Below are 27,941 nucleotides of genomic sequence, written 5' to 3' on the forward strand. Positions count from 1 at the left end.
GTTTCTATTAAAATTACAAGATATGTTGGTTGAGGTACAAGACTCTGACAAGTTCGTTATCACTGCCTGAATATTATCTAAACTGCAGTATAAATCTTAAATGATAAAGCTTAATCGTAAGAAAAGTTCCATGTTCTGGAGGAGGCTGTCTCCATTATCAAACCTTTGTAGAAGTTATCTGCCACTGACACATGATCTCCATGGTAATATGACAACAATCTCAATTTAAAATGAGCTATTATGTTACAAACTTTCTATAGCACTTGCCAATATACCAAGTCTAGTACCAGCAACATTAATTTTATTTTAGCTTCAAACTCGTAATGCACGGGATTGTAGCCTGTCTAAGCTGCAAAGTTTGAACTTTACTATTCATTGCATTCTGTTACTGAGAGAATATAATGCACTATCCACAAAAAGAATGTCACCGTCAAAAACATAATACGGCCTCTTTACCCTGATAAAAAGCGTCAAAATAAGTATACAACATTTTCACAAACGTCGGCCTGAAAATCAAATATACATCCTCACTTGGTCAACCAGTAGATAAAAATGACAAACGTGCACACAGATGCAACGAGTGAAAGTATAATTGTATCCATAGACTTTTTCCTCTTTATTGCTGAGAGAATGGTATTAACCTGCACAATCATGTCAACGTAGTATGTCAATCAACCAATCAAGTTCACACAGTTCAATTTTTTTCCTTTGTTCTTTGTTGTATGTGATGTTGATCAGAAGCTGATGGAGAAATTGAACATCCCATGGAAATGAAATTATCCCAAAATGTTACTCATTGTCCTTCAAATGTATAATCCAGTTATATTATAGATTTGTGAAATAAGTTTTTTATTTACTTCCCCTGCACATGATAAAAGCTTCCAGTCTCCAAGTCATTTATTAAGATTTAAGATCCATAGTGGAGGTTTTATTTTTTTGCAATTACCAGATCCCATGCATATTAACTTATTATTCATGGTTCATTGCACTACCTAAAGCACAACAATTAAATTTCATGAGCCACCTAGACCTCCTAGATGAGTTTTATGATTTTATTTCATGAATAGAAAATAATAAGGGTATCAATAACCACATCAGGAAAATCTTTATACCGTTGGGAGGCGGCTGCTAACGTTACTGAGCTTTAAATTGATGCCACCAAAAGTTGAGCGTTGGAGGACAAGTGCACCAAGTGTTGCTTGAGCATGTGAAATCACAGAATCCATCTGCAACATGATAAGAAGAGCAGGTAAAGTCCTTTTCTTTTCTTCTCTCTTCTTTTTTTTTTGTGGGGGGGGGGTGGGGGGGGGGGGGGGGGGGGGGGGGGGGAGTTCCATTTTTGTAAAAAATAACAGATCTTGATATCTGTTAATTATCATAAATAAAATAAAAAAGATTCTATAAAGAAAGCTTCCTAAAAAAGTTGAATACATAATCCACATGGAAGAAACACATGAAAATGGATAGACAATCATCCTTGAGCATAGAAAACTGCTATAGATATTACCAAAGTACTCCCGTTTCTGTTTTCTAGAAATGGCAAGGGTTCCATCTATTCTTTCCAAATAGAAATCCAAATCAATTCGTCACCAGCAGGGACGTCACCTCACTTCTGCCAAATGGGGTGGGTTTTTCCCAACCTAATGAAGGGACAGGTTGGAAAATTAGTGACCTGAGGACAAGGTGGGTTTTCCCGAACTGATGAAGGAACCAGTTATATTTACATAAATACCTTTAGGGTTTTGTTTTCCCTCCTATGTATATAGGTAAACACGGCTAGATTTTTTTGTAGGAAACACATCAGTCAGAGTCACATTTACAGTGTCAATAATAATTTCATAAGAAGTACTTGAGTGCAGTGTATTGTTTATAGAAGTGACCTCCACTCAACTTAGAAAAGACTGGAAAACATTGTATCCTACCTACTTGGTTTTTATAAATATTTCTTCACCGTCCAACTGTAAATACGGTCATATCCACTTTTTAATAACAGGCTATCATGATATTCCTCTGCCTCAACCTAATTCGTATATTTGCACTCCATTTTTCCCAGCAGAAAATATTTTCATTGGGAAACAGAAGACATTTTCTCGGAAATGAATTGTTTGGTTTTGACTCTAAAAATGATTACAAAAACATTTTCTGTCATTTAGCTCACTATTTTATGTAGGTGGTGGTAGCACTTGAGGTGGTTTGACTTTTATGGTGGCACCATGGCAGTATGATAAGAACCCAATGTGGGTTGGTGTTCTTAAGGAGATTAAAGTGGAATCTTGATATGGAAAGATGGGAATTGAGAGTTTTGAGGACCTTGGGGTTTCAGGTATGGCTTGGGATTGAGATGGAATTGGAGTTTGATGTTAAGATTGTGATAGGTTAAAGACTAGGGTTAGAGATTAGGACCCTTAGTTTCAGGTAGGACATGTATTTGTGTGATATGGGTGAATGGTGAGGTAATCCTTAAGAGAAAGGAACTAGGATGTGATGATTATGCAATTAGGGTTTTGGAATGCAAGTAGGAGGTTGATGGAGGATGGATTCTAAGAATGGATGCATGAATAAGATAAGTGATGGTAACTTCTTCGTGAGAGTTACCTTCTCCAATTGAGACTACTTTGAGAAAGCCTCATCTCCAAGCAAGACTAGTCACAAGTTTAAGCACACAAAAAAGTATTCTTCATTCCATGATCCCTTTAAACAAGAGTTACAAGCACCTATATACACATAATTTGCCTTATTTTTATTGGTCTACATGGCTCAATATTATTGGCTTACTAATTTAACATGTGCTCACAAGAATTTACACATGATTAATGTGATAAATGTGCTTCTCAACCTATTCTATATCCTAGTAATTAACTAACCTAATCATGTGCAACTCTTGTAATCACATCCATCTGAGCTCTTGCCTGCCAAATCATGGGCATAAGAGAGAGCTGCCAACAGCAGTTCTGTATCATTCTGCCTAGGGAGTGCTAATCAGCAATCTATTCAGTGAGGGAGGTAGTGATTCAATCACTCCCTTGGAGCATCAATCAGGACTTCCCCTAATTTTATGGTATTTTCTTCTTCTTCTTCTTCTTTTTTTATTTCTTGTGCGTTCCTAACACAGTAATGGTGGTGGTCGTGGTGGCACTGGCAATAATGGTTGTAGCGGCAACATTTGTGGCAGTGGAGACAGCACAAAAGAATATAAGGGGTGAGGACACAAAGGAATGGTCCGCCTCTCTTGGGTTACTCTCTGCTGACTTTGAAAATATATTTTCTGTTGATGAAGGTTTTCCACCACATCAAACACCAAAAAAGGTGAAAAGCATTCTCTGAAAACAACCATTGAATCAAACAGAGGCTTAACTGAAATTCTATATTAGTCCTCCACCAGCTTCATATAGCTAGCACAATAATTCAACTGACACTTGACATCTACAGTAGTTGTTCCATTATAACAAAATTTCCTACCATCACACTAGGTGGGGCACCAAATCTCTCTTAATCTCTATTTACAACAGAGAATGGGAAAAATGTAAATACACTCCTAAAACTTTGAGCCTTTAACCTTTTCTAATCACACCCTCTTTAAGTTTTAAATTGTTTTAACCTTGCCACCCATGCTTCAATATTTGTTTACACCCCTTCTGTCCACTATACCATTTACAATTGCTAACAGAATTTTGACACATCATTCTTGATGTTTCAATGAGTGTATGACACAACTTGAGAAAATTGTTTTATACAATTATCTTTTGTATCAAGAATACTTCAATATAAGATTTTATTCTTAAATAGTTATTTTAGATACAAAGATAATTCTATGTGTAGAATTTTTTTTTTCAATCACATGTCGTGTTCATTGACATATAAGCTACCTAAACACTTTCTCTAGCAATTTGCTAAAGGCATATGAATAAAAGGGCAACATTAAATCATTTATAAAGTACAGGGAATATGATTTAAACAATTGAAAACTGAGCGGTGTCATTAGAAATGAGTTGGAATGGAATCCTTACATTGTACCCTATAAATAATGGAAGAAAGTTAGTACACTTTCTCAAATCTTTGACACTTTTACCCTCTACAAAGATGAGTGACCCACAGAAACCATGGTTAATTTCCACCCATCTCAAATTATCTAAACCTAATCCCTGTAAAAAATAGTAAAAGCTCAACCTGTATGGCTGTATCTATGAAATTCAATGAACAATTTGATCTTGATTCCAAGTGTCCAAATCCTAAGGTTTCTACCACATTCCTTTTTAAAATTCTCTTTTGAGTTCATACTAGAGATTAAAAATTAGGTAATGCAGATTAATTTGACCCAAACAATAATCAATCCATTTATGCATCATTGATAAGTTCCCTTCATCCATTTAAACTTAATGCCAATGTAACTCCAAGTTTCTAAACAACCCCCCAACCCCCCCCCCCCCCCCCCCCCCCCCCACAACCCCCTTTTGCCTAGGCATAAAAAAAAATCCAAGATTATTAGTCTTCTAGTGGGCTCTAATGATTGTTGTTTTCCTTGGAAAAGCATTTGGAAGCAAAGGATCCTTTCTCAAGTGGCTTTCTTTGTTTGGACTGCTGCTTTGGGGAAATGCTTGACGGTTGACAATTTACGAAAAAGGAAGGTTTGGATATTGGATTGGTGTTATATGTGCAAGTGTAATGGTGAATCGGTTGAACATTTTTTCCTTCATTGTCCGGTTGCTATGGATTTGTGGTATATGGTTTTGGGTTTATTTGGAGTAAGTCGGGTTATGCCTAAGTCAGTTGTAGGGCTCCTTGCTTCCTAGCCAAGCCGGTTTGGTTGTCATCAAAATAGCCATGTATGGATAATTGTTCCCCATTGTTTAATGTGATGTCTTTGGAGGGAAAGAAACAATATGTGTTTTGAAGATTCTAAGAGATCCATTTCCTGACCTCAAGTTATTTTTCTTTATAACTTTTTTGGATTGGTTGTCTGCCTTGCGAAACCAATCATTCTCTTCAATCTTTGATTTTCTTGATTCTTGTAATTTCTGTATTTGACCCCTGTACACTCCCTGTGTACTAGGGTGTCCCTTTTTGATATCAATAAATCTTATTACTTATAAAAATAAAAAATAAAAAACTCCAAGGACAATTTGCAAGGAGATGCAAGCCACTAACAGCGAAAAGTTACAACCTACAATACCAAGAAGAAACACACATCAAGAGAGCAAGAGAGACGGCTATCATCCATCTTACAAACTATATATTTCATCAAGATTTATATGAAAATAAATCAAATTTAAAATCTTCATTGGGCTTCAGTAAGTCTAAGCTTACAAGGTTCACCAAATCAAGATCATTGCTTTAGTAAAAATTGTCAAGCAGATCTCACTTACAAGAACTAATGTATAATATAGGCAAGAATGAAACCAAGTACACTATTTGAATCCACCCAAGGTTAGCATCCATATATGTGTGTGTGGGTGTGCATGCAAGCGTGCATGTGTGGATGGATGTGAAAATGAATCAAATTTAAAATCTTCATTGGCTTAAATAAGTCTAAGGTTGCAAGGTCCTCCAGATCAAGATCGATGTTGTAAAATTTGTCTAGAAAACACTAAAGAATGTATATAGGAATGAAATTAAGAAACTATTTGAATCCACCCAAGGAAAAGAACTAAAAATCTTTATAGGTACCCAAAGAGTATGAGAAAATACTATGATAATGTACTCATGCAGTACCCATCATAGCAGGTAATTAGAACCACATAGCACAGGCAATCCAAATTCATTGTAAAACCCATGTCAGTGTTGGGTCCCTAGTAATTGGCCATAATTTCTATCCAAGAAAGTTGGTTTATTCCTTCGGGATACTGTGTCCCTCAAAGCCTCTTTCTTCAATTCCCTCAAATTAGAGGAATTTGAAGGGAAGAATAATTGTTGAACAAATTTTTTTATGCACTTCCCTTTTAACCCTTAAAATTTATTATCTTTAACAATTTATAAAGAAACTCTTATCAATTATCTCACTTTATTATCACTAATCTCATTATAATCCCCTCCCCTGAGCCTCTCCTCTCCCTCCAAACTCCAACACAGTCTTAGTAGAGCCTACATAACATCCACTCCAAATGTTAGTGATGACTCTTTAACAATTGATACTGTAATTTATTCTTCCTCTTATCATGAGGACACCAACACCACCATTACAAGTGTGGATATGTTGTACAGTGCCACGACATACCCAAATCCGGCAGACAGTTAATTAGTCTCATGTTACACAAAATAATCAGTACAGGTAAGTGATAAACAGAGCTTGTGAAATAGGTCATTTCCAAAAAAAGAAAAAGAAATAGTGTATCATATTGAGTTTGAACTGTTGTACCCTTCTCTTTAGTCATCCTTCAGCACATTAAATAAAGTACAAGGTTTATTTTACATTTTCAGTTAAATTCTCTTAGTCTTGTAACTCACTTGGTTAGCACCTCCTAGTGTTTTCAATAGACATCCAGGGTTCAAATCCCCCATACCCCCAGCTATTGAATTATTAAAATAATAATAAAAATACACAAAAGAAAAAAAGATGACTTCTCTTAGCCTTTATGTGCCACTATAAGAGAGAGAGAGAGGTTTGAATATTGCTGGTTGCAAATCTCAGAAGCATGGAAACTTAAAAAGGGCAGAAGTACTCATGTCTGACACATCAGACATGGACACAGCTAAGGTCAAAATAAAATCTTCTCGATAATAAATGGGGTTCTAAATGAAAAATTTATTGATGTTATTTTATGGATTTTTTTTTTTTTTTTTTTTTTTGATGAACTTATTTTATGGATATTTTTTCATAGTGTATTGAAGATATTTAATAAAACTAAACATAAATATAGTCACTTTTGAATATGTGCTTATTTTCTAACCATTATTGCTTGAATATTGGTTTTATATATATAAACTTTTTGGTGCTTACCGTTATATTTGAAATTAAAAAAAAAAAAAAAATTAATACAATATCATTAGGGATTCTTTTTTGTTTTTCGATGTTACTTTTTGATGTCTATGAATATTAAACATTGAAGCTATACTATATTTTGTTGCTTTTAAATTCTTTTATCCTTGCTAAATGTTTTTGATAATTTGATAGTTGGAGGAGGGAGGATTTGAACCTGGATGTCTCCAATGGAAACACCAAGAGGAGCCAACCAATTGAGGTACAAGGCTCTTGGTGTTTTTATGCTTGCTAATTATTTATAACAAACCTAAAATTGACATATACCTAATAACATATACAAATTAATTAGTGTATCACTCCTGTATTGCCATATCCATATCATATCATATACATTTCCCATGTTCATATTGAAGCATCCGAAGTACAAACACAAACACAAAGAAATACAAAATTAATTCAAAAGTAAAGTAGCAGGCATATTAATTCAGGGACTCATCCACGCATACATAAGGTGCAACAAGAAGGTCGAAAATAAACAGAAGAATATGAAGGAACCACCAGCCTCCTTGCTAGACCTCTTCCTGTCAAGAGCAGTTTTAAAAGTGCACTTTGACCAAAGCAAAGATAATTTAATGAAGCGCACCTCAGGAATGCTTTTCTAGTGCTTTTTTAAAAAAGCACAAAGGATGCCTAGGCTTGTTTCTTTTTTTTTCTTTTTCTTTTTCTTTTTTTGGCTAAAAAATGTCATTAAATTTATATGTTCAATATTGGACTAAATCACATGGACCATCAATTTATTGAACAAATACTATTCTTTCTTTTTTTGAAGGAATACAAATACTATTCTCTTATGGCACTGTGCTACACGGACAATTTTTTATTTACATATCAAAAGACACAAACAAGGATAATTTATTATTTTTGTGCTTTTTGGTCTTTTCCTTTCAGATATACTTTGATTTAACCATATGTTTCATTACAATCATAGCTATTACATTTATATATTTTTATAAAGTACATAAGAATTACATAAAATGTTATGTTTAACTTTATATGATTAGGTAATTATCATATTGTCCATTGATTGTTGTTTTCAAATTTACCACATAAAAATTTTTAGAAGTTGAAATAATTTTTGTAAAGGTACATGACATCTTCTAAAATCACATAATTCCAGAACTCCACCAAATTAGAGAAGAATTACCACTTAATGCAGCCATCGAATCATACATAGAAAAAAAGAATATCATTTTTAACTCCAAAGGCGATCATTCATTCCTTTAACATGCAGATGTTGCGTAAGAATGTCATTTGTAAAATCAGACCTTACAAACTTCGTGTAGTTGCACATTCACTTGAGCTAATAGGCAACATATAGGCCTATTTTAAGGTTATGAACCATTTTTTTATTATATATGTTATGAATCTTGCAATTAGAAATTATTACACATTATATTTGAAAAATGTGTGCTTCAATCAGGTGCAGTTTGTGTTTTACACCATGCACCTAGGCTCCAAAAGGTCTGCGTGCTTGACCCTTTAACCAACAACAGTCAAGAGAAAAAGAAGAGGTACCATTGTGCTAAGCATACTTGTCCCATAATTCAACAAAGAGACACACACACACAAGAAGAAGAAGAAGAAGAAGAGGAGGTACTATTGTACTCAACATACCTGTCCTGTACTTCGACTAATAGATGCATTCTCTTTTAGGAGGGCTTGCTCTGAAGAACCAACACCCTCTTCTAAGTCTAATCTTGTCCGATCAAATTCTCTAAAATCCTCAAGGAGTGAAGCATGCTCTTGCTTAGCTCTGAGGCTGGAGCGGAGACGATAAAACTCCTGCACTTCAATCATGTCTAACAAGAAATTGGTGTCTGATAGTTTCAATCTTAGTAACCAATACAACTTATAGAAATAATAATTTTTTTAATAAGTCAACTTACAGAAATAAGAATGCAAAACTGACGAAGACCATTACACCAAAAATAAAACAAAAAGAATGACAATATAGAATAGCTGCATCAGAATCATTGCATTTTTAAAGATGTCCATGGCTCAGTTAAAGTAATCTTTCATTAGATAATTATTCGAATGGTCTTGTATCTTGGGTCTTTGTGAAAGTCATTCCATCGTAGATTTCATCGAGTCCCTTCTCATTTTGTTTGTAATTCTATTTTTTGTAATTCTTTAGGCTATCTTTTGTATACATAATGTGTGTATAAGATATTTCCTTTTTATTACTTATCCCCAAAATAATCTGGTCCCTAAAGCTGGAGGTCAAAGCTCAAAATCTGATACAAAAATCTTCTATAAAAAAAACTTCAGGATGAAATTTAAGAAGGTGCAAATGGTCATCCATATTCCATAGTTCAAAAATTCAAAACAAAGAATTTTTGAGTTCTTCTCTTTCTTCTTTCATTCCTGGAATTGTTGTATGCAACTAATGTTAGACGTACGAAGAGGATAGGATGATATGAGTGGCTCCTAAAACAAACGAATTCACGGTAGGTCATATTACAATGTGTTGAGGAAAGTAGGCAAGGATAGTCTTTTCCCTAGCAGGGTATCTGGCAAGTGAAAGATTATGAGTTTATGACAATTGACAACTTATGGAAGAGAAATATAACCATAGTAGATTGGTGTCGTTTGTGTAAAAGCACTGGTAAGACTGAATTATTTGCTCCTACTTTCTAGTAACAGATCTTTGGTTTTTTTTGTTTACTCTCTTTTTGGTGTCATGTAAGTAATGCCTTATCTGTAATAAATTTATCAGCTTGCTAGAGAAGTTGATTTAAGAAACACAAGAATGCTACGATCTGGAATGCTGTGCCATTGGCTCTTATGTGGTGTATTTGGCTTGAATGAAATTCTCCAACATTTGAAAGGTGAGAAATTGCAGTTCAGGACATCAAGTTTCTGTTTCTTAGAATGCTATCAAAGGATAGCTGCAACAAATTATTTTCCTTTTTTTCTATGTTGAATTATGTAAAGTTGTAAACTTTAGATGTTAGCATATTTCTTTTTATCATATATACGTCTTATGTATTACATTGGATCACCCTTTTGTGCTCTTTTAATACATATTTATTGCTTTTTATATTAAATAAATGCCTGAGAGAATCCTCTTTTATTGTTAATTTTGGTGAGGAGGGAAGCTTTAAAACCCTCTATTTACTCCCTGAACTGAATCAAAAGAAAGCACTTAAAAGATAAAATAAAAAGAGAGATAATAACAGATCTTTGTTATTTGCATTGATTCTACTAAAAACATGGTCTTAACTTTTCAACCAAAAAAAAAGAGAGTGGGGAGGGGGGGGAGAGAAGCAAGAGAGCTCATGAGACATGGGCAGCATAGGCCTAACATGCTTGTATGCCTCTTTGAAGCAAGGCAACAAATCTTCAACACCCATTACTCGAGAGCAGAAGTCCCATACTATGAAGTGTGATTCAAATTCATTATGCACAATGCTGCTAAACATTAATTAAGAAGCCACAATACCTGAGTGAGATCTTGAAGAATCTCTTGATGCCTAGTCAAGGTATGAGAAACCATTTCTGATCCCCCTGATGACACCCAAGCTTGCATCTGCAAATTTACTTGCTGGAGCTGTTTTAACAGGCGGTCTATCCCCGATTCAAGATCATTCTCTGAAGTATCATTTTTCGTAGTGACCTTTGTAGAAACCACTCTGCGGTATGAGTTCATCTGCTCATCCAATTGAGCTTCAAGTTTCCGAGCCTGCCATCATAGATATATATAAATTATTTGTCAAAGGAAAGATATTTTCTAGCTAGCAAGAATTAAGTAAGAAAAGAAAATGTATGCAAAAACAATCCATTATGAATGCCCTTTTGAAGACATGCAAAGATATTAAATGCCATAAACTGTTGGAATGATGTGGTCAGACTATCAGACACCAAATCTAACATACTAAATTACTATTGTTCAGGTATAAAATGATATAAGAGCTATATCATTACACAAACACTCAGCAAAAGAGGTTTGGAGACATGAAATTCCACCAACAAATTCAAAATCTATATATTGACCTACCTTCTTTTCTAAGATTTGGGACATTGTTGTCCACATATATATTTACATGCTTAATTACCGTAAAATTGGAATTAGCGAACCAATCTAGGTCAATGAAAGGGCATCTTTTCGCAAGTCTTTCATATGTTTGATAAGTTGATAACAAAAAAATGTTCATCCCTCCATGGAGCAAAAATTCCAAGCTTCCAGGAAACTTGTGGCAAAAAATAAAGGAATGGAAACAATCCTGAAGAAGGTTCATCATGTTGGATATGCAACAAGTCTATACAATAGGTGTGGCTTCTTAGTAAAAACATTGTTCATGAATCAGTTACCGATGCTTTATGGCTCAATTTTCTTACAAGAGTGAAGAGTTCGGCCAATCTATCCACCAACCACCTTCTTTCTAAACATTTGGCTGGAATTCAGCCATGCTGTCTTGATGCTCTTTGATGAAGAGCACCTAAGGCCAAAGAAAAGAAGGCCCATTAGTCCATTTTGTCTAGCATGTAGCTATCACAAGACTAGTCTTTTATTTCACTAACTCTGTGTCATGTTTTATTTATTATTATGTAAGGTCATGTGACTAGCATGTGATTTTTAATGAAATTAGATGATTAGAAAAAAAAAAATTCCCAACTCTAAAGGGATTTCTTTTTTTTTTTTTTTGATAAGTAACATAAAATTTTGATAAGTAACATAAAAGTTTTATTGAAAGAACACAGCCCCGTACATAGGAAATGTACGAAAGAGGCCAACACATCAAGAAACCAAATTACAATGATCAAGCAACCCAGGAAGGGAAATACAAGAAAAAGAAGGTAAAACCAAACACCATTCGAGAAGAGAAGAGAAGAAAAAAGACTTAAACTCAAGAATGGACCATTATGCCCAAAGAGGAGGAAACAATAGACATAACATCCAACAAGAAATCTGGCATAGCATCCAATATGCCCAAATCAATTAAGCACTTGTCTTGTCAACTTCTATATTGAATCATTGATTTAACACTTATCTCAAATAATTGTGCACATTTTCATAAAAATAGATTTACTAGGAGGCCCAGCTACCTCAAATTAGTCAGGAATCCTATTTTAGTTTAATTCTTTGGCTTAGTATGGGTGGTTTCTGAATTTTTTTTTTTTTTTTTTTGATAAATAACGTAAGAATATTATTAATAATAAAAAAATTGCCAAACTGAGTACATTGGGGATGTACTATGGGGGCACAAATCAGGAAACAAAAGAACAACGGTCAAGAAACAAAGAAAAGGAAGAACAAGAAAAATGAGAAAAAACCACACTCCATTCAAAGAGAGTGTGTAGGAAAAAAGACTTAAGCTCCAGCAAAGAGCATTCACAACCCTCAAAACTTCTATCATTCCTTTCACGCCAAATGCACCAAATCAAGCAATGAGGCACCATTCTCCAGACATCAATATGACGATGTCGCACAAACTTTCCTTGCCAAGCCTCAAACAACTCAAGAACAGTACGAGGCATAACCCATTGAATACCAAACAAGCAGAAAACCATGGACCACAACTCCCAAGCTATGGAGCAATGAAGTAGAAGATGATCCACCGACTCCCCACTCCTCTTACACATATAGCACCATTCAAGCACCATCACTCATCTTTTATGAAGGTTATCTGTTGTTAAGATCTTACCCAAGGAAGCAGACCAAGAAAAGAACGCCACCCTTGGAGGAACCTTTGATTGCCATATCATTCTCCATGGAAAAGAAACAAAAGTAGGAGGGTAGAAGGAGTTATAATAACCTCTAACCTCAAAACCTCTAGTCCTTGCAAGTTTCCAACAAACCTTATCAGGACCAAACCCCCGCACCATTGAAGAATAGACCAATTCCATAAACCGGCAAAGGCTTCTTCTTCCCAATCTTGTGGTGGACGACGAAATTGCACATTCCAATGAAACCTCCCAGCAGACCAACCCATAACATCAGCTACAGAGGAATCCTTTGACCTACTAAGACGATAAAGCTCTGGGAATGCCTCTTGGAGAGTACCATCCCCACACCACACATACTTCCAAAATTTCACTCTAGTACCATCCCCCACATCATAAACAAGGAATTTAGAGAAATTCAACCAGCCACTTCTAATGTATCTCCACAGGCTGACTCCATAAGGACTTGTCACCTTTTTCGTACACCAACCACCCCAAATATTCCCATATTTTGCCTCTATAACCCTCCTCCATAAAGCATCAGTCTCCATGCCATACCTCCACAACCATTTACCTAGCAAGGCAGAATTAAAGTTCCCCACCCCCCCCCCCCCCCCCCTGCACAGGCCTAAAAACCTTGGCCCAATTAACTAAATGTATTTTAGGTTCACCACCAATCCCATTCCACAGAAAGTCTCTCTGTAATTTCTCCATACGCTTTGCCACCTTCCCTGGTAAAGGAAGAAGGGAAAGAAAGTATATAGGTAAAGACGAGAGTGAGCTTTTAATGAGAGTCACCTTACCCCCTTTAGATAAATACATTCTCTTCCAACCTGCTAATCTCCTCTCCATTCTCTCTAGGATAGAATTCCAAACAGATAAATCCTTAAATTGGGCACCTAAAGGAATGCCCAAATATTTCAAGGGCAAAGAAGACTGCCCACACCCCAACAGACCCACCAAATCCTCCAAATTGTGTACCCCACCAACAGGAACCAGCTCAGACTTCCCCAAATTAATATGAAGCCCTGAGACCTCCTCAAATCTAGCAAGTATCGCCCTCAAATTAGCAATCTGAGAAGGTTCAACATCACAAAAAATCAGAGTGTCATCTGCAAATAAAAGGTGAGACACCATCACGGATGAACCAACCGTACTACCCACAGAAAAACCTGAGAATTGCCCAGCGGAGGCAGCCACATCCAACATATGGCTTAACGCCTCCATCACAATATCAAACAACAACGGAGATAAAGGATCCCCTTGCCGAAGCCCCCCTAGAGCTACCAAAAAAATCAAATGGGCTACCATTGATCAGAATAGAAAACTTTACAGTTGAAATGCAATACCATATCCATTTTCTCCATTTCTCAGAGAAACCACAACGCTGCAGCATATACATTAAAAAATCCCAGCACACATGATCATATGCCTTTTCCACATCCAATTTACATAACACACCTGGAACTCCTGACTTCAATCTACTATCAATACATTCAGAAGCAATCAAGACAGAATCCAAAATCTGTCTACCCTTCACAAAAGCATTTTGTGAATCCGAAATAAGCCCATGCGCCACCCTACGAAGGCGATTAGCCAACACCTTAGAAATAATCTTAAAAATCCCACCAACTAAGCTAATGGGCCGAAAATCCTTGACCGCCACAGCATCCACTTTCTTAGGAATAAGGGCAAGGAAGGAGGCATTAAGACTCTTCTCAAACACCACCTGAGTATGGAAGTTGTAGAACACAGCCATAATTTCTGTTTTCAAAACGCCCCAACAAGACTGGAAGAATGCCATTGAAAAGCCATCTAGACCAAGTGCCTTGTCACCATTGAAACCATTAATCACCTCAACCACCTCTTCTTCCTCAAACGGCCTATCTAGCCAACTTGCATCTTCCACCGAGATACTAGCAAACTCCACATCGTCTAATACAGGTCTATTAGCCACATCCTCCAAATAAAGCTGTCTATAAAACTGAGAGATTACAGTCTGCTATAGCAGCTGGGTCCGAAAACAACACCCCATCCACCATAAGCCTCTCAATAGAATTAACCCTCCTATGAGAGTTAGCTATGCGATGAAAAAATTTAGTGTTCCTGTCACCTTCCTTAACACAAAGAACTCTAGATTTTTGCCTCCAACTTATTTCTTCCAACAAAGTAGCTTGTTCTAACTCATCACCAATTCTACCCATTTCTACCCTTTCCTCTGCTGATAAACCCCAATTCTCCTTCATATTCTCAAAAACACTTAGGTCCTTCCATAATTTTTTAATCCGAACTTCAACATGACCAAACACCTCCACCTTCCATCTTTTCAAATCATTTTTTAATAGCTTCAATTTATTGGCCAGAATGAAACTCGGTGCACCATGAACCTGATAGGAATCCCACCAAGACCGAACCCTATCCACAAAACTTTCATCCTTGAGCCACATATTCTCAAATCTAAACGGCATACTCCCTCTCTAGAAAGATCCACCCTCAAGAACAATTGGAAAATGATCCGAGCACAACCTAGACATCCGTCTTTGAGAAACTGTTGGAAACCTATCCTTCCAATCTGCAGAAAACAAGAATCTATCCAGCCTAGCCTTCGAGACAACTTCTCTAGAATTTGACCAAGTAAAAGAACCCCCTTGCAATGGCAAATCAATGAGACCCTGTTCCAAAATAAAATTGGAGAACTCCCGCATATCAGTAGTGAAAGAATTAGACCCCAATCGTTCGGAAGGAAACCTAACCACATTGAAGTCCCCACCCACACACCATGGGACACTCCACCAGCTATTCAAGCCACAAAGTTCCTCCCATAAAAACCTCCTGTCTTCGTGTAAATTAGGACCGTAAACACCAGAATACGCCCAAACAAATTGATCTGACACATTTGTAAACTTACAAGAAACCGAAAATCTCCCCACTGCTTCCTCCATTTTATTCACTACCCGAGTGTCCCACATCACTAACACCCCACCAGAAGCTCCACAAGAACCTAAGTAAGACCAGTCAACATGTTGTCCACCCCACAAGCTACGAATCACCGCTCTATTAATTAGCTCCATTTTGGTTTCTTGAAGACAAACCACATCTAGCCCCCACTTTCTAATCAAGTTTCTAACCCTGAGCCTTTTATCCTGCACATTCAACCCTCTTACATTCCAAGAAATAATCTTCACATTCATTGATAAGACATAAGAGCCCGCTCAAAACTTACACTCCTTGCTTTATTTGGATCATACTCAACATTCAAAGATGTCAAGAGATTCTTCTACTCCCGTTGCCCTTTCTGGCCTGACTTGACCAACTTCATTTGATCACCCACCTCACGTTTCTTTTTATCTTTCTTTCTGGCCTCAATGGCTAATAACAAACTAGTAATCTACTCCTCAAAACCTTCCAATGAAGTGCCCACAGATTTCTTGAAAGCCTTTATCCTATTGGTTACCCACTGTGATAGTTGGCAACAATCCACACTCTCCTTACACCCAATCTCCTGCACTTGACTAGACTCCAACTCCGTCAGACCTTCCGTGGCCAAAGGTAACACAACTAATGGCTCATCACCATCCTCACACGACTTCAGCCTTTCACCAACTTCCCACAACTCACTCTCTGACCCAGGAAAATACTCTACTAGCCCCACACACTCATCTGCCCAACTAACCCTCTGCCCTTCATAAGTACAAGAGTCATTACCTGGTACACAGTCTCCCTCCAAACTTGAGCTGACTGACATACTATCTAGAGAACGATACAGAGACAATGGGAGCACTAGTTGCCTGCCATCACGTAATTGTAATATCCAGTCTCTGGAATTACCCCAAGACTTATCTAAGTCTTCTACCAATTCCTTTATAGTTGGGCCAGGTAATTGAGCTCTCTCAGAAACAGAATTACCTGGACCTTCCAAACCCACAAGATCCTCCTCCCCAACCTCCGATGCCTCTGGAGTATCCAAAGAAACTTTCGCCGGTACAATCGGGTTCATTGCTGGTTCCAATATCATGTCCGATGGCCCAACCAGAACCAATTTCAACCCACACAGCTTTTTGATCGGCGATGTCTAAACATGGGAGGCTTGGGCCACCACCGCTGGTCCAGGCGACGCAGTGGGTGGCTGAGCTAAAGGGATCGTGTTGTCCTCTTCTCCCTTGCCCGCCACTTCCGTCACTGCTAAGGATGGATTCGTGGCCACCGATACCCACAACGGCATCGCATGTTGCTCCGATACGGTGGGTGTGGTCCTTAAGCTCTAAACTTCCTTCGTGGCACTCCTACCTGAGCTCGGCATACTGAATCCATTCTGGTATGAAGCCTCTAGAGCCTTAAGTCCAGTAGTTGAACTCTCGCCAGCCTCAAAAGATATTGGGCTTGACAGACCCAGGCCCAAAATGGGTTCTTTATTGCCCAACAAGGCCTGGGCATTCTGTTTGGCTAAGCCCAGACCCACACTAATATTATGGGGAGTCTTACTCACCCATTTTCCAGCCTGTTTAACACCTTTAACACCATCCCAAGATACTCACCTCTTTCCAAATTCATTCACAATCACAGTCAAACCTCTCCCTAGCCAACGTCCCTTCCTCTTATCACGTAACTTTCCAAACTCAAACATATTTGAATTCAAATTGGGCTTCAAGGAAATATTGCATTTATTACCTTCCGGGATTTTCTCCTCAAAATTATTCTTGCCGTTAATACCACCTTTCCATCCCTCACCACCACCCACGGCTGACTGGGAACAACTACCAGCCTGAGTTTCAGAAGCTGCTACCTGTATGCAAGAATTATCACTCGGAAACTCCACAAAATTCATCACAGTACCAGCCTGAACCTTTTCTTTGCGGAGGGGCTGCTGAACATGCTTCAACCTTGCCTATACTGGAGCTTTGACAGCCTACACATAAGACCTGGCAGGTTGATATTTTGGGATTTTCTTAAACCTGAACGGTACAAATTTCAATACACCCAACGCATATTGAGCAGGTTCCAGTAGCCTTCTTAATTCAATCCCAAAGGTTCTCCATCCTTGTTGTAATTTTCCAGCAGGAATAATAATAGTTCGCCACAGCCCACCTACCTTAAGCTCTGTCACTGATAAGTATTGCCCATATGAGTTGGACCCCCGTTGCATCGTGTAAGCAATATCCCCTTCCCTGAACGTAAAGAATTGTTTAGGACTAACCCCACTCACGGTGTGTTTCAGATTCCGCATTGTCCAAAGAGCTGCACTCTTGCCCATAAACACCGATTGCATGTAGTATTTTCCCCGTTCAAGAATCTGAAGGGAGAAAAAATTCCCACCTTCCTCAATCACCAGCTGGAACAGCTTAGATTCAATAAAGAAACTACGAAATCCCCCCATACTATCCCTAGTAAATAAAACTAAAGCAGGATTTGTGGCTAATTCAAGGTAGCTGGGCCTTCAAATGCAACTAACTTTTAGGTCACACATTGGAACAAATGATGCCAATAGGTTCTTTGACACTTTGGTTTTCTTTTTTTCTTTTTTTTTCTGAAGTTTTTTTATTGAATCTAAGTTGTTTCAGTTGGTGTTTAAGGAAGGAGGGAATTTTTTCTCCCTTCAAATTTTTGAAGGGGAAAATACTACATGCAACCAGTGTTTATGGGCAAGAATGCAGCTCTTTAGTTAATGCGAAACCTGGAGCACATCGTGATTGGGGTCAATCCAAAGGTGTTTTTCACACTCAGGGAAGGCGATACTGCTTACACTTTGCAATAGGGGTCCAACTTGTTTGGTCAATATTTATCAATAACGAAGCTTAAGGTAGGCAGGTTGCGGAGATCTATCATTATCCCTGCCAAAAAGTTACAACAAGGTTGGAAGGCTTTTGGGATTGAATTAAGAAGAATGTTGGAACCTTCCCAATATGTGTTGGGTGGACTGAAATTTGTACCATACAAGTGGAAGCAGCCAGAGTATCATTCTTCCCAATCCTTTGTAGAAACTGTCAAAGCTCCAGTGCAAGCAATTTTGAAGCACGATCAACAGTCTTCCATTAGAGAAAAGGTTAAGAATAGCGTCATGGAGAATATATCAAAGCCTCTGAGAGACAAACCTCACACATAGGTGCTAGTTTTCGAAGCTCAGGCCAAAAGTTTTCCCCCGTCAGCTGTGGGTGGTGTTGAGGGTGGAGAAGGGGGTATTAATGGCAAGAATAATATTGAAGCGAAAATCTCGGAAGGCAACAATATCAGATTTCCTTTGAAGTTCAATTCAAATTCAAAAAATCCTGATTTTGGAAAGGTAAGTTCAATTCAAATTCAAAAAATCCTGATTTTGGAAAGGTAAGTTCAATTCAAATTCAAAAAATCCTGATTTTGGAAAGGTGTGTGATATTAGGAGGTCATGTTGGTTAGAAAGAGGGTTGATTGTGGCTATGAATGAAAATGGAAAGAGACGGGTATCTTGGGATATGGTTAAGTGTGGTGAGTAAGTTGGCAAATGGGTAGCACGGGAGAGTTATAATGCACAACGTGAAAAGTGGGGCTGGACCACTCAGATTAGAAAGCCCACGTTCCTCTATTGGGCAGTAAAGAAACAACTTTGGGCCTGGGTGTGTCAAGCCCACGTAGAGTTAAGGCTAGCGAGTGCTCTGGTAAGGACCCAACTACTCTGGATTCTTCTAACCTGAAGTGCCCCGCTGACCCGAGTTCAGATACGAGGGACTTAATTGCTACGAAGCAACACAAGATCTCGATGGTCTCACCTAAGCCATCAAGGAAGCTTGTGATGGTGCCGAAGGTGTCATTGGCCACAATCTCACCCATGATATCGACGGAAGTGGCAGGCGATGGTGGTCAACGAAGCCCAATACAACATGCCCAGCCACACACCATGCCGATCGTGCCAGAGGTGGTTGCCTAGGCATCCCATGTACCGTTATCGGCAATCAATGCTCCAATAAGGTTGACGATGATGCCATTGGTGTCCTTGGAAACGGTGTCGGAAGAGATGAGCAACGATGGATTTGGTGGTCAAAGAAGCCTGTTCAAGCTTACCCAATCTTCCACCATGCCAATCCAGCTAGTGGTGGTGGCCCAGGCATCCCTCAAACCGATATCGGTTTCCAATGCTCTAATAAGGTCAGCGGTGGTAAATGGGACATCTCAGGTGGCGATGGAAGATGGGGATGAGGATTTTGGGGGTTCGGAAGGATCGGCCACTACTAACGATGATTCTGATCTTAAGGGGGTTCATCTACTTGGCCCAACAATTAGGGAACTGGTTGGAGACTTGGATAAGTCTTGAGGTAATTCCAAAGAATGGATGCTACAATTGCGTGATGGACGACAGTTAGTGCTTCCTCTGTCACTGTATCGATCTCCAGATTGCATGTCAGTCTGCTCAGGCATGGAGGGTGAGTTCATACCAGGTATTAGTTCTATTTTCAATGAAGGGTAGAGGGTCAGTTGGGCGAATGAGGGTGAGGGGCTAGTAGATTCTTTGTAAGTGGTTTCTGAGTCAGAGAATGAGATTTGGGAATTTGATGAAAGGTTGATGACTTGGGAGAGAGGTGGTGAGCCTTTAGTTATGGTAACTTAGGACACTGAAGGTCCTCTGGAGTTGGTATCTAGTCCTATGAAGGAGCTTGGGTGTAAGGAGAGTGTTGATAACAATCAGCTATCACAATGGGTAACCAATCGGCTAAAGGCTTTTAAGAAATCAATGGAGACTTCTTTGGAAGGTTTTGAGGAGCAAATTACAGGATTGTTATTAGCTATAGAGACCAGGTGATTAGACGAAGTTGGTCAAGTCAAGGCAAAAAGGTCAGTGGAAGTTGAAAAATTTATTGTCATCTTTGAATGTTGAGTATAGTTCAAATAAATTAAGGAGTGCAAGTATAGAGTGGATTGTTATGCCTCATCAATGAGTTTGAAAATTATTTCTTGGAATGTTAGAGGGTTGAATGAGCAAGATAAAAGGCTCAGGGTTAGAAATTTGATTAGGAAATGGGGGCTAGATGTTGTCTGTCTTCAAGAAACCAAAATGGAGTTGATAAATAGAGTTGTGATTCACAGTTTGTGGCGTGGTCAACATGTTGACTGGTCTTATTTAGGCTCTTATGGAGCATCTGGAGGGGTGTTATTAATGTGGGATACACGAGTTGTGAATAAAATGGAGGAAGCAGTGGGGAGATTTTCGGTTTCTTGTAAATTTACAAATGAGGAAAATCAGTTTCTATGGGGGTTTACTGGTGTGTATGGTCCTAATTTACAATGAGACAGGAGGTTTTTATGGGAGGAACTCTGTGGTTTGAATAGCTAGTGGAGTGTTCCATGGTGTGTGGGTGGTGATTTTAATGTGGTTAGGTTTCCTTCCAAACAATTGGGTTCTAATTCTTTTGCTGCTACTATGTAGGAGTTTTCCAGTTTTATTTTAGAGCAAGGCCTCATTGATCTCCCATTGCAAGGGGGAGCTTTTACTTGGTCAAATTCTCGAGAAGTTGCTTCGAAGGCTAGGTTGGACAAATTCTTGTTCTCTACAGATTGGGAGGACAAGTTTCCAACGGTTTCTCAAAGACGGATGTTTAGGTTGTGCTCGGACCATTTTCCTATTGTCCATGAGGGTGGATCTTTTCAAAGAGAGAGTAGGCCGTTTAGATTTGAGAATATGTAGCTTAAGGATGAGAGTTTTGTGGATAGGGGATGGTCTTGGTGGGAATCCTATCAGTTCCAAGGAGCTCCGAGTTTTGTTCTGGCCAATAAACTAAAACTTTTGAAAAATGATTTGAAAAGATGGAATGTGGAGGTCTTGGTCATGTTGAAGATCGGGTTAAATAATTGTGGAAGGACCTGAGTGCTCTAGAGAATATTGAGGATAGTTGGGGCCTTTCAATGGAGGAAAAGTTAGAATTGGGAAGAACTCGTGATGAGTTAGAAAAAGCTACTTTGTTGGAAGAAATTTGTTGGAGGCAGAAATCTAGAGTTCTTTATATTAGGGAAGGTGACAGGAATACTAAATTCTTCCATCGTATAGCTAATTCTCACAGAAGGTATAATTCCATTGATAGGCTTATGAAGGATGGGGAAGTGTCTTCAAACCCGGCAGCTATAGCAGATTGTATCTCTCGGTTTTATAGGCAGATTTATCGTGAGGATGTAGCACATAGCCTGTCTTAGATGATGTGGACTTTTCTAGTATCTCAGTAGAAGATGCAATTTGATTAGATAGGCCTTTCAAGGAGGAAAAGGTGTTTGGGGTGATCCATGATTTTAATGGTGATAAGGCTCCTGGCCCAGATGGCTTTTCCATGGCATTCTTCCAATCTTGCTGGTGTGTTCTGAAAACAAAAATCATAGCTGTGTTTCACGACTTTCATACTCAAGGGCAATGTTTGAAAAGAGTCTTAATGCTTCATTCCTTGCCCTTATTCCCAAGAAGGTTGATGCTGTGAAGGTAAAGGATTTTCGGCCAATAAGCTTAGTTGGTGGGATGTATAAGATTATTTCTAAGGTGTTGGCTAATTGACTTCGTAGGGTGGTCATGGTCTTATTTCAGATTTACAAAATGCCTTTGTAAAGGGTAGACAAATTTTGGACTCCACTCTGATTGCTTCTGAATGTATTGATAGTAGATTGAAGTCAGGAATTCCAAGAGTGTTGTGTAAGTTGGATGTGGAGAAGGCGTATGATCATGTCAGCTAGGATTTTTTAATGCATATGCTTTGGCGCTGTGGGTTTTCAGAGAAATGGAGAAAATGGATAATGTACTGCATTTCAACTGTAAAATTTTCCATTCTACTCAATGGTAGTCCATCTGATTTCTTTGAAAGTTCTAGGGAGATTCGGCAAGGGGACCCATTATCTCCATTGCTTTTTGATATTATTATGAGTTGTATGTTGGATGTGGCTGCCGCCACTAGGCAATTTTTAGGTTTTTCTATGGGTAGTACGGTTGGTACATAGTTGATGGTGTCCCATCTTCTATATGCAAATGACACTTATATTTTGTGATGTTGAACCTACTCAAATTGCTAATTTGAGGGCGATTCTTGCTAGATTTGGGGAGGCATCAGGGTTAAGTATTAATTTGGGAAAATTTGAGTTGGTACTTCTTGGTGTGGTGAACAATTTGGAGGCTCTGGTGGGACTATTGGGATGTGGGCAGTCTTCTCTTCCTTTGAAATATTTGGGCCTTCCATTAGGTGCTAAGTTTAAGGACTTATTTATCTGGAATCCTATCTTAGAGAAGATGAAGTGGAGATTAGCAAGTTGGAAGAGATTGTATATATCTAAAGGGGGTAAGGTAACTCTTATTAAAAGCATGCTCTCATCTTTACCTACATACTATCTTTCCCTTCTTCATTTACCAAGAAAGGTGGCAAAGCGTATGGAGAAATTACAGAGAGATTTTTTGTAGAGTGGATGTGGTGGTGAATCTAAAATTCATCTGGTTAAATGGGCCAAGGTTTGTAAGCCTTTGCAAGTTGGGGGGCTAGGTATAAGACGTTTGGGGAGCTTTAATTCTACTTTGCTAGGAAAATGGTTGTGGAGGTATGGCATGGAGACCGATGCTTCATGGAGGAGGGTTACAGAGGCAAAATTTGGGAATATTTGAGGTGGTTGGTGTACAAGAACAGTGACGAGTCCTTATGGGGTCAGCTTGTGGAGATTCATTAGAAGTGGCTGGGTGAACTTTTCTAAACTCCTTGTGTATGATGTGGGGGATGGTACTAGAGTGAAGTTTTGGAAACATGTGTGGTGTGGAGATTGTACTTTCCAAGAGGCTTTTCCAAAGCTTTATGGTCTTAGTAGGTTAAAGGATTCCTCGGTGGCTAAAGTTATAGGTTGGTCTACTGGGAGGATACACTGGAATGTGCAGTTTCGTCGTCCACCACAAGATTAGGAACAAGAAGCTTTTGATCGATTTATGGGGTTGGTCTATTATTCGACCATGCGGGGGGTTGGTCTTGACAAGGTTTGTTGGAAGCCAACAAGGAGCAGAGGTTTCGAGGTTAGAGGATTTTATCATTCTTTCTACCCTCCTACTCTTGTACCCTTCCCTTGGAGAATGATATGGCAATCGAAGGTTCCTCCAAGGGTAGCTTTCTTTGCTTGGTCTGCTTCTTTAGGTAAGATCTTAACAATAGACAACCTTCGTAAAAGACATGTGCTTGTGCTAGATTGGTGCTATATGTGTAAGAGATGTGGGGAGTCAGTGGATCACCTTCTGCTTCATTGCCCCATAGCTTGGGAGTTGTGGTCTTTGGTTTTCTAGTTGTTTGGTATTCACTAGGTTATGCCTCATACAGTTACTGAGTTGTTTGAGTCTTGGCAAGGAAAGTTTGGGCAACATCATAACATAGATGTGTGGAGAATAGTGCCTCATTGTTTGATTTGGTGAATTTGGCATGAAAGAATGCTAGAAACTTTGACAGTTGCGAACGTTCTATGCTAGAGATTAAGTCTTTTTTCTTGCACACTCTATTTGATTGGAGTGTGGTCTTTTCTCATATTTCTTGTTCTTCCCTTCCTGCTTTTCTTGATCGTTGTAATATTGGTTTCTGATTTGTGCCCCCATAGTACATCCCCAATGTACTCGGCTTGGCACTTCTTTTACTATTAATAATATTTTTTACATTACTTATCAAAAAAAAATTGTTATATGTAAAATGAATGGTTAGGATTTTGGGGTTACTAAAGGCTAGGATTCTAGGGTAAATAGCATTTTACTTGTTATATGTAAAATAAATAGCATTTTGAGTTTTTTCCCCCCTTAATAAGTTGTATTGATGAAAAGAATCTACATCAATTATATTGGAAGCATACACGAAGTATTCCTAAAAATTAGAAAGAAAGATATTTACAAACAAAAAGAAAGAAAATCAATGAATTCTACAACTAAATTCATCTCACTAGTACCCAGCACACAGCTCAGCACATGAGACCATTCAAGTGATGATCTTATGAAAAAGACTTCAGCCAAACAACAAAGGCTTATACATTTTGAAAAGTTCAATGATTCCTCTCTCCACAATGTCCATAAAAGGCACATATGGAGTTAAATTCCAAACAAAGGAAGTGTTTACCAGAAAAATTCCTCCTTCCACATAATAAATCACACTCTTGGTAAAACCCCAATGAATCCCAAGTACAAAGAAAATGGAAGACCATTTCATACGCTATGTCACAATGCAAAAACAAATGGTCCATGGTCTCAACACTTCCTACACATGCAACACCAAGTCACCAACCTACCATAGTAATTACCCTCCTCGTGGCCAATGAGCTCTAGCTCAACTAGAGCTCCTCCCCTTGTAAATGCTAGGTAGAGGATGAGCAAGTGAGGTCATGGGTTCAAGACCCACTAGGTGTGTGTGTAATTTACCAATAAATAAATTTTTAAAAAAAAATGAATTACCATCCTCATGAGATTATGACATGTTAAAATCTTCCCCACGTGGTTGTCTACACAAAGAATGCAACTCTTTTTGGAGCCTTAGTGCACCAAACACTATTCCAAGGCCAAGTCACATCATTAGGGCCTCTCAATGCCTTCATAGTAAGAGGGAAAACTGAACTTAACATTGCCATTTGACCTCCATCTCATGCAATTAGAGCCCTCTCTACTTGGGATATTGAACTATGAAGTATCAAACAATGAATCCAACAATTCCTTTTTCCAATCATTAAAATGTTGAATAAACCTACTGTTCCATGATCATGGCCTCCATTTTGGTTATCTAAATCAGAGTTAACTGAGGCCTCTTTATCAGCGGCAGTTGAGTACAGCTTTGGGTATATCCATTTCAAAGTTTGGTGACTTATCATGCCAAAATCTCACATGATTAACATCCTCCCATTTCATATTGCACATAGCCTCTTTTGAGTTGTTGTAGTAGTCTTTTCTTATCTTTATGAAATTTTAGATCTGAATATTCCCTGAGCTCTGTGAGCCTAAAAAGTAAAAATTGACATTTTATTGTTCCAAGTTCAATTGATTATCTTCACTTTACTATAATCTTGTTTTGTCACTCAAATTTCTTCTTAAATCCCTTTTTAAGTGTCAATTTGCTTTAAAGTAAGCATCTTTTTCCTAGTTCATATTAAACTGATACTAGATCTATACTTGTTTTGTCACTCAAATTTCTTCTTAAACCCCTTTTTTAAGTAGTCTTCTCTTACCTTTGGAATCTGGTATTTAGTATTTACAAGATCCAATCAAGACTGGGAGTTGGAATTCCTGCAGTCCTTCATCACCCATTTATATTCGGTCAAGATTGAGGGGGCTGGTGAGGATCGCTTAAGATGGCCCCTGATTACAGGCGGAATTTATTGAGGTAAAATCTTATTATAGAAATCAAAGAGTGGACAGCCTCTAAGGGGAGAATCCTTATATATATATATATATATATATATATACATAAGTAATGAGAAAACTTTTATTAAAATAAAAGGCCACCCAAGTACACTGGGAATGTACTACAGGGGCAAAATCAAGAGTCCAAATTACAATAATCAATTAAAACAGGAAGAGATATACAAGAAATAACAGGCAAAACTAGACTCCACTCCAGGAGAGTAAGGAAGAAAAGAGACTTAATCTGAAGAATAGACCATTCACAATCCTCAAAGCATCTAGCATTTCGTTTCTATTAAATACACCAACACAGACAATGTGGCACAAACCTCCAGAGGACGACTTACCCGGCCAGCAATTGAACATCTCAATAACCTTATGCGGCATAACCCAATGAATACCAAACAAACCAAGAAAAAAATTGCTAAAATTGGTCTCTTCTGAAGATTTTCTGTAGTGAGGATCCTATTTAAGGAAGCAGACCAAGAAAAAAAAAAACGCTACTAGGGGCAAGCATGGCATGCGTAAGCAAAGCGATGAATATGTATATGTAGATCACTTGTTACTCGATTGCATACGAATGATATTTGCTGTATGGTGTTTGGGTGACGCGTTTTGGCCTTGATGGGATGGAGTGTTGGACAGTGGATATTTGGGGTGCTGTACATTTGTGTATTATATTATGTATGTGGAGAGGAGAGAGCATAAACGTAATGTAATAATCGTCCTCCCTCAGAAGTCAGATCTGATCTGAAGCTTCTGATCTGATCTGATCAGATCAGATGGCTGTTCTGTTCTAGTTCTAAGTGGCCATTCTACTTCTTTTTTGCTAGAATTCCAACAACACTTGCTGTGTTAGTGTGTGTATACTGGATGTTTCTCAATTAATTACTGCTTCCACTAAAGAAATGCATTTCCTAAATTGTGTGATAAAGATTGCTTTTAAATCCATACACCAATTATTATTCCCAACTCTACCTCTGAGTCTACTACACCAAACAAAATATAAATATAAATATGCATGCATCAATCTCAGCAAATTGTTATTATTATTATTATTATTATTAATTACATACAAATTTCTTTTCAAACACTAACACAAATCCGTTTATCAACCAAACTGATCTATCTCAAACAACGGAATTCTCATCCCGATTCCCAGACTTTTCTCCGCAAACAAACAGGAATCAAAGGAGGGGAAGAATAAGAATAAGAACCTGTTTTCGAAGGGCGTCCCATGAGCTCGGCACTTCCATCGTTCTTCAAACAATCTGAAACTTCCTCGTTCAGAGAGATTTGGAATTGGAATTGGAATTGCTTTCTTTTTTTTACGGGCGTGTTTGTTTGTTTGGCGACGAGGACAGATCGTCTACTTTCCTCAACGGCAATTAGGCCAACTCGTTTTGGGGGCCTAATATTTTATTATTTATTATTCTGGCTTATTCCAAATTGCGATTGCGTGCTCTTTAATACATTTCAGGAGGAGCGCGTGATTGGCATTGGGTGTGATTCTTATCTTTTCAGCTTGCTCACGTAGGGCATCTCAGCAAATGTGCTAAATGTCAAATATTTAACACATTTGACACACCAAACATAAAAATGGAGTTTTATCATATATGTTAAATGTGTCAAATTTTTGCAACATGCTATAGTTCCGTTGCATTTTTGACACAATACGAACTCAAATGGCATTTGTACTTTATTATTTTTTTATTCATCTTTCTCTCTCATCCCAATTATGAGCCACTCCGTCTCCATTTCTTCGAATCCTGCTCTCTCTCCTCCCTCTCTGTCTAATCGCCCTCTCTCTAGTGAAGGTTGGGTTCCGATGTGGGTATATTCTGGCGTTGGCTCCAACATGGGTCAGGTGACGGTGTGGGTCGTGGGTATGGCGACGTGGTAGGTCGTGACCAGCTGGGTCGTGGCGAGCTGGGTCGTGGTGAGGTGGGTCACGACAAGTTGGGTCAT

The 27,941-nt window shown here is 38.3% G+C and overlaps 1 protein-coding gene across 1 annotated transcript; it reads right to left on the reverse strand.

Moving 5' to 3' along the window:
• Positions 1-281: 281 nt before the first annotated feature.
• Positions 282-27,404, reverse strand: LOC126725838 (Golgi SNAP receptor complex member 1-1). The gene is made up of 5 exons (XM_050430811.1): positions 27,191-27,404; positions 10,419-10,658; positions 8,591-8,758; positions 1,113-1,226; positions 282-641 (listed from the first exon to the last, which is right to left on the reverse strand). Exons 1-5 carry the CDS (start codon positions 27,227-27,229, stop codon positions 528-530), a joined length of 675 nt encoding a protein of 224 aa, XP_050286768.1. The 5' UTR covers positions 27,230-27,404; the 3' UTR covers positions 282-527.
• Positions 27,405-27,941: the final 537 nt, after the last annotated feature.

This window comes from Quercus robur, chromosome 5, assembly GCF_932294415.1.
Source record: "Quercus robur chromosome 5, dhQueRobu3.1, whole genome shotgun sequence".
NCBI classification, from domain to species: Eukaryota; Viridiplantae; Streptophyta; class Magnoliopsida; order Fagales; family Fagaceae; genus Quercus; species Quercus robur.